This window comes from Tetrao urogallus (genome assembly GCF_951394365.1).
Source record: "Tetrao urogallus genome assembly, chromosome: 4".
Lineage (NCBI taxonomy): Eukaryota > Metazoa > Chordata > Aves > Galliformes > Phasianidae > Tetrao > Tetrao urogallus.
In genome coordinates this window covers 514,123-521,611 of record NC_136817.1, presented here as the reverse complement: position 1 = coordinate 521,611, position 7,489 = coordinate 514,123, and the positions used below count along the sequence as shown (strand labels likewise).

The 7,489-nt window shown below is 57.7% G+C and overlaps 2 protein-coding genes and 1 pseudogene across 3 annotated transcripts; 2 read left to right on the top strand and 1 right to left on the bottom strand.

The window, feature by feature from the left end:
- LOC306945810 (uncharacterized protein) lies at positions 1-2,161 on the bottom strand (the record flags this gene model as incomplete). The annotated part of the gene is given in 6 exon segments (XM_079534634.1): positions 1-212; positions 975-1,103; positions 1,540-1,606; positions 1,610-1,818; positions 1,929-1,964; positions 2,038-2,161. Coding segments are annotated over 6 exon segments (777 nt in total).
- Positions 2,162-2,458: 297 nt separating this feature from the next.
- On the top strand, positions 2,459-5,090 carry LOC306945809 (immunoglobulin superfamily member 1-like; annotated as a pseudogene). Its single transcript has 7 exons — positions 2,459-2,480; positions 2,556-2,591; positions 2,709-2,985; positions 3,067-3,377; positions 4,230-4,288; positions 4,547-4,792; positions 4,874-5,090. The product of its transcript is annotated as an immunoglobulin superfamily member 1-like (transcript).
- A 983-nt stretch (positions 5,091-6,073) lies between these two features.
- On the top strand, positions 6,074-7,269 carry LOC306945808 (osteoclast-associated immunoglobulin-like receptor; the record flags this gene model as incomplete). Its single annotated transcript, XM_079534633.1, has 4 exons — positions 6,074-6,095; positions 6,332-6,601; positions 6,683-7,002; positions 7,129-7,269. The coding sequence occupies 4 exons, from the start codon at positions 6,074-6,076 to the stop codon at positions 7,267-7,269; spliced, it is 753 nt and encodes a 250-aa protein (XP_079390759.1).
- Between the last annotated feature and the right edge of the window lie 220 nt (positions 7,270-7,489).

Genomic DNA, 7,489 nt, shown 5'->3' with positions numbered 1-7,489 from the left:
TCAGGGAGACCCAAGCAGGGAATGTGGCATCTGTCCCCTTCCATGCACATCAAAAACGAGGCACCAAGTGAGGTCCATCAGTGTGATCCCCCAGTGCACTTTGGTGTGAATAATGGGGGACTGGGGGGCAGTGGGGGAACTGGGGGGCCGGGAGCATGGGATGACAGCTGGCATCTCGGCGTAGGTCAGATCCTCACTGTCCCTGGGGGCACCTGGAGATAGAGGCAGTAATTAGGCAGTAATTGCAACCATGGAGGTCCTCAGGATGCTTTAGTTTGAGGTGGGGCTCTGGAGTGGGTATGTGAGGAAGGAAGGAAGGGGTGTCCATGAGGGTGGATCTGTAATTCTGGGGGAGGGGCTCAAATTTGGGTTCTACACGGGGGATATTTGGGATCCAGCTGTGGTTTCAGGGTGCTCATAGGGTCTGGATATATTTAGAGACTGGGGGGCCACAGGGCCTTTGTTTTGGGGTCCCCATAGGTTAGACACTGGGCTTCTCTATGAGTTCATTTGAGGTCCCTCTGCTAGAGCTGGAGGGGCCTAAGAGGTCTGGGGGGTGATTAAGGCTTGGAGGGCTTCTGTGGGTCTTGGGAAATGGATTTGAGGATTGGGGGTCCACAAAATGCAGACTGGGGATTCCCATGGTCTGGATACAGGTGGTGCAATGTCAGAGTAAGCTGCATGAAGCCGGAGTCATTTGGGGTCCCCATGGGGAAGGTTTGGGTTTCCATGGTGACGTCTGGTGCGGGCCCCAAGAGGGATGTTGGGATTTGGGGTCCACTGACTCAGGCACTTACTCAGGACTCACTCATTCTGGGGGTGAAGCCTGCATCAAAAAGGGGAGGGGGGATGTAGGGGGTTATGTGGGGGCCTCAAGGTGCAGTTGTGGGGTCTATACGGGATCTATGGGGGATGAAAGGATGGGTAGGGGATGCTTGTGGGGATGTGTAGGAGATGGAAAACTCCTTCCTCACCAAGGCTCTCATCTCTCCATGTCCAGGGGCTGCAGGAATCCAGGATGAAGTAGAGGCTCAGGCTGAAGATGAGGGCAGCCATGCAGAGTCCCTCACCACCATCACCACCAGGTTCCCACACCTCAGCACCTGTGAGATTGGGGTGTTTGGGTGTCCCCATCACAGGGCAGGGATGCAGTGACATTGCCACTCACAGGGGACACAGATGTGGGCATGCAGATGTGGGTCTCAGACTAATTCTCTTATGTGGCCCTCGGGGTGGTAGGAGCACCAATAGATGCCAGCATAGGCTGGGTTCTTCCCTAAGTGGATGAAGGTGGCTGTGGCCCACCAGTGGGATCCTGGAGCTGGACAGCGGCTGAGTGCTCAGCACTTTGCAGAAGTCATGTGGCACCAGAATCCTCATTCAATCTCTGGGTGGTTTTATTGGTCCCCGTTCTCACATGTGACGTGGGCTCAGGGAACTGCTGAGGGGCTGAAGTTATGACGTGTGCAGGGAGGAAAAGAGATGGGACTTGATCCTCTGGGAGAAGCTCAGAGCCACCCACTGTGTCAGTACCCTCACCTGTCAGCACCAGCTCCACGGGCTCACTTGGCTCTGATGTCTGCAGTGGCTCTGACACCTGGCACCGTCACTGATACGTCCCCGCGTCCTCCAGGTTGGTGACAGCAAAGGAGAACTCAGCTGTATCCTGCTCCTTGTCTTTCTCCTTGTCAGACCTAAGAGTTCCATTCAACCAGAGCTGGACCCAGGCAGCCATACGGGGCAGGTGGCAGCGCAGGGTGACAGTGTCCCCCAGGGACACCCCCTGGCTGGGGTGCAGCGACAGGGAGGGTGGGGGCACTGGGACAGGGGACAGCAGTCAGCCTCATCCCTGCACAACCTCCTGTGCCCCTCTGATGGATCCCGCGCTCCCCTCCGTTTTTCCATGCTCCCCCTGTCCCCATGCTCACGCTGCTGGGCCCTGCTCGCTGCCACCAGCCACCAACCTGCAAGGGACACGGTCCTGGTCCCACACAGGGCCACCAACCCCCGTGGCACCACGTCCCCATTGTCACTCACCCAGGAGGAGGGCCAGCGCCATTGGTGCCTTGAGGCAGGAGCAGCTTGAGCTGCTGCCAGCTGACAGCACTGCAGTCCCTTGGTGCCCAACGTGGGGCCCAAAGGATGCAGATCCTGACCACATGTGCTGTGTTTGGCATCCCACCACACGAGGCCACGTGCTGACAGAACTTTGGGGACAGTCTGTGACACTCGAGGGGTGATCACCTGCGAGGGAAACACAAACAGGGTCTGTGTGCAATGCTCTGTGTGTGTCAGCCAACTGGGCACAGAGCAGTGTCACCACCAACGGGGGAAATTTGTCACGAGGTGGTGACATCGTGTCATCCTGTCCCCAAGGGGAAATGAGATTGTTTCTCCGGCCACTTCCTGACCCCACTGCAGTCTCGCTGTCCCAAGCTGCTCCTGTCCCAAGGCACCAATGGCGCTGGCCCTCATCCTGGGTGAGTGACAATGGGGACGTGGAGCCACCGGGGTTGGTGGCCCTGTGTGAGACCAGGACCGTGCGTCCCTTGCAGATTGGTGGCTGGTGGCAGCGAGCAGGGCACAGCAACATGAGTATGAGGACAGGGTGAGAATGGGGCAGGAGGGAGGGGAGCGTGGTCAGGGGTCCATCAGAGGGGCACAGGAGGGTGTGCAGGGACAAGGCTGACTGCTGTCCCCTGTCCCAGTGCCCCCACCCTCCGTGTCGCTGCACCCCAGCCAGGGGGTGTCCCTGGGGGACACTGTCACCCTGCGCTGCCACCTGCCCCGGCCATCTGCCTGGGTCCAGCTCTGCCAGAACGGGCATTTGAGATCCAAAGAAGTCTCAGGCAGGGTGCAGTACACGGTTGACTTCCCCTTGGTTTGTGTAGAGAAGGAAGATGCAGAGAAGTATCAGTGCCAGTGCTGGGTGTTGGAGCCACCAGCGACATCGGAGACAGTGACCCGAGGAGCTGGTGGTAACAAGTGAGGGCACTGGGAAAATGAGTGTCCTTGTGCTGTTCTCCCCAAGGCCATGTCACACTGCTGTCTCCTCTCTGCACTCAGATCACGGGTACCCCCACCAGGCATTTCCCTCAGCCCTGAGGAACATGTGGAAATGGCGACCAATGCTGCCATCCACTGCTGGAACAAGAACTATGGGGCCGCCTTCCTCCTGCACAAGGATGGGTCTTCAACCCCCGTGCAGCACCAAGAACCCAGTGGTGGGGGCACAGCCACCTGCATCCTCTTTGGTGACCCCAGCAGGTGCTGGCACCTATAGGTGCTCCTACCACATCAGGGGTTGCTGCCTACAGTCCTCCCCCCTTGGGGTCAGCATGATGCTGGAGGTGATGCCCACACCTGCCTGCACTCAGGTAGGTGTCAGCACCCATTTGTTTGTCCTGCCGTCCGTCAATCCTTCGTGTCAGTGTCTCCACATCCCATCCCTGTGGATGTAGTGGTGGAGAATGGGGACACATAAGCAGCCAGAACCCGCAGGTGGCAGGGAGGAGTTGGACAGGAACCTGGTGGTGGCGGTGGTGGCAGTGGTGGGGAGCTGTGATTGATGTCCCCATCGCACTCACAGTTATTCCCTCCTATGTTTGATGCAGGTGCAATCTCCGGAGGTCGTGAGGCAGTGCAGCAGGGCACGAGGGCATTTGAGAAATGCACTGATGCAAAGCATCCCCACAGTGCTGGAAAAAGCAAAGAGGAAGCGTAAGGGAAAAGGGAGAGGGAAGAGGATGGGGAAGGGGAAGGGTTCTTCAGCCTCGTGTTGATGTTCAGATGTAACGAGATGGAGAAGGTGAGGGGCAGATTTACCCTCATCTCTTGATGCTGATTCCTCACAACTCCCTCTCATTCCCTCCCTGGGCTGCCGCACTCCTTCACCACATCCACCCCTCCAAGTCAGCAGCTGCTGTCTGAATCTGACGCCCTCTCACAGAAGCATCACGCAGATGGCTCTGCAAAGTGTGCTGAGCTCTCTCTGCCTGCCACCACCGCTTTCCCTTGAATTATAGCTCAGATTGCAAACTCTTAATCACCTCCCCTAGTGACACAGTTCCTCCCTCCTTTTATCTTTCTGCCTTGCTATCAGAGCAGCATCAAAAAGCCCGCAAACAATACGCTCTTCTTTACGAGCTCTACATCTATGTTCTATTGCCAGCTCCTGTATCTGTGGATCTAGAAAAGGGATCTGCAGACACTCCCTGTCCCCACTGCAGTCTCGCTGTCCCAAGCTGCTCCTGTCCCAAGGCACCAATGGCGCTGGCCCTCCTCCTGGGTGAGTGACAATGGGGACGTGGTGCCACGGGGGTTGGTGGCCCTGTGTGGGACCAGGACCATGTCCCTTGCAGGTTGGTGGCTGGTGGCAGTGAGCAGGGCAAAGCAAAGTGAATATGAGGACGGGGGAAGAATGGAGCCAGAGGGAGGGGAGCGTGGTCAGTGGGCCATCAGAGGGGCACAGGAGGGTGTGCAGGGAACAAGGCTGACTGCTGTCCCCTGTCCCAGTGCCCTGACCCTCCCTGTTGCTGCACCCTAGCCAGGGGTTAGAAGTGGGGGACAATGTCACCCTGCGGTGTCACCTGCCCCGGCCATCTGCCTGGGTCCAGCTCTGCCAGAACGGGCATTTGAGATCCAAAGAAGTCTCAGGCAGGGTGCAGTACACGGTTGACTTCCCCTTGGTTTGTGTAGAGAAGGAAGATGCAGAGAAGTATCAGTGCCAGTGCTGGGTGTTGGAGCCACCAGCGACATCGGAGACAGTGACCCGAGGAGCTGGTGGTAACAAGTGAGGGCACTGGGAAAATGAGTGTCCTTGTGCTGTTCTCCCCAAGGCCATGTCACACTGCTGTCTCCTCTCTGCACTCAGATCACGGGTACCCCCACCAGGCATTTCCCTCAGCCCTGAGGAACATGTGGAAATGGCGACCAATGCTGCCATCCACTGCTGGAACAAGAACTATGGGGCCGCCTTCCTCCTGCACAAGGATGGGTCTTCAACCCCCGTGCAGCACCAAGAACCCAGTGGTGGGGGCACAGCCACCTGCATCCTCTTTGGTGACCCCAGCAGGTGCTGGCACCTATAGGTGCTCCTACCACATCAGGGGTTGCTGCCTACAGTCCTCCCCCCTTGGGGTCAGCATGATGCTGGAGGTGATGCCCACACCTGCCTGCACTCAGGTAGGTGTCAGCACCCATTTGTTTGTCCTGCCGTCCGTCAATCCTTCGTGTCAGTGTCTCCACATCCCATCCCTGTGGATGTAGTGGTGGAGAATGGGGACACATAAGCAGCCAGAACCCGCAGGTGGCAGGGAGGAGTTGGACAGGAACCTGGTGGTGGCGGTGGTGGCAGTGGTGGGGAGCTGTGATTGATGTCCCCATCGCACTCACAGTTATTCCCTCCTATGTTTGATGCAGGTGCAATCTCCGGAGGTCGTGAGGCAGTGCAGCAGGGCACGAGGGCATTTGAGAAATGCACTGATGCAAAGCATCCCCACAGTGCTGGAAAAAGCAAAGAGGAAGCGTAAGGGAAAAGGGAGAGGGAAGAGGATGGGGAAGGGGAAGGGTTCTTCAGCCTCGTGTTGATGTTCAGATGTAACGAGATGGAGAAGGTGAGGGGCAGATTTACCCTCATCTCTTGATGCTGATTCCTCACAACTCCCTCTCATTCCCTCCCTGGGCTGCCGCACTCCTTCACCACATCCACCCCTCCAAGTCAGCAGCTGCTGTCTGAATCTGACGCCCTCTCACAGAAGCATCACGCAGATGGCTCTGCAAAGTGTGCTGAGCTCTCTCTGCCTGCCACCACCGCTTTCCCTTGAATTATAGCTCAGATTGCAAACTCTTAATCACCTCCCCTAGTGACACAGTTCCTCCCTCCTTTTATCTTTCTGCCTTGCTATCAGAGCAGCATCAAAAAGCCCGCAAACAATACGCTCTTCTTTACGAGCTCTACATCTATGTTCTATTGCCAGCTCCTGTATCTGTGGATCTAGAAAAGGGATCTGCAGACACTCCCTGTCCCCACTGCAGTCTCGCTGTCCCAAGCTGCTCCTGTCCCAAGGCACCAATGGCGCTGGCCCTCCTCCTGGGTGAGTGACAATGGGGACGTGGTGCCACGGGGGTTGGTGGCCCTGTGTGGGACCAGGACCATGTCCCTTGCAGGTTGGTGGCTGGTGGCAGTGAGCAGGGCAAAGCAAAGTGAATATGAGGACGGGGGAAGAATGGAGCCAGAGGGAGGGGAGCGTGGTCAGTGGGCCATCAGAGGGGCACAGGAGGGTGTGCAGGGAACAAGGCTGACTGCTGTCCCCTGTCCCAGTGCCCTGACCCTCCCTGTTGCTGCACCCTAGCCAGGGGTTAGAAGTGGGGGACAATGTCACCCTGCGGTGTCACCTGCCCCGGCCATCTGCCTGGGTCCGGCTCTGCCAGGAAGGAGGTTTCACCCCCTGCATGAAGAAGTGCAATGTTCAGGACATGGCCGTGTTCTCCTTTGCTATCACAACGTGGGTGCACACAGGGACGTATCGTTGCCAGTACCGGCTGTCTGAGCCAGCAGAGACATCAGAGATGAGTGACCCTGTGGAGCTGGTAGTTACAGGTGAGTGCACTGGGGTCAGAGGGAGGCCCTGAGCTGTCCTCACAGGCCCAAGTCCCATCCATTTTCTCTCCCATCATGCAGATCACTGTTTCCCCCCACCTGGCATTTCCATGAGCCACAAGAGACGTGTGGGGATGGGGACCAACATCACCATCCGATGCAGGAACATGTACCAAGGGGCCACCTTCCTGCACAAGGATGGGCACTCGGCCCCTGTCCAGCAGCAGGACCCTGATGGTGGGGGCACGGCCACCTTCACCCTCTTTGGGCTGACTCCAGCTGACACCGGCACCTATAGGTGCTCCTACCACCCCAAAGGCTTCCCCTTTCTGTCCTCCCCCCTTGGGGGCAGCGTGACACTGGAGGTGGCACCCACACCTGCACCCCCAGGTAGGTCCGAGATCCACAACTGGGTGTCCCCAGCTTCATCCACGCTTGACAGTGTCACTGCATCCTCTTCCTACGCAGGTGGTGGCTGGAGCTGGGAACAGCCAAACGCCCAAACCACACAGCACCCAATGGGAGAGTCCCATGGGAACCTGGTGGTGGCGGTGTTGCGGGTCTGTGCTGCTGCTCTCGTCTTCGGCCTCGGCGTCTTCTTCATCCTCAGTGCCCGTGACCTCTGGATATGGAGAGATGGGAGCCTGGCTGGGGAAAAAGTTCAATAGATTTCATCTCTGATTCTGATCCCAAACGCCTCCTACCCGTGCTTTGATCCCATATACACACCCTCACGTCTCCCCCACCTTCTCTTCGATCCTCTATCAATCCCCATTACTCTCCCCTGCTGCCAGTTCCATCTTCTATTCATCCCCACTCCACATAACTCCCACCCAGCTCCACTTTCAGTTTGGATGCAGGTGCCCACCCCCATATCCCCAAGGCCAT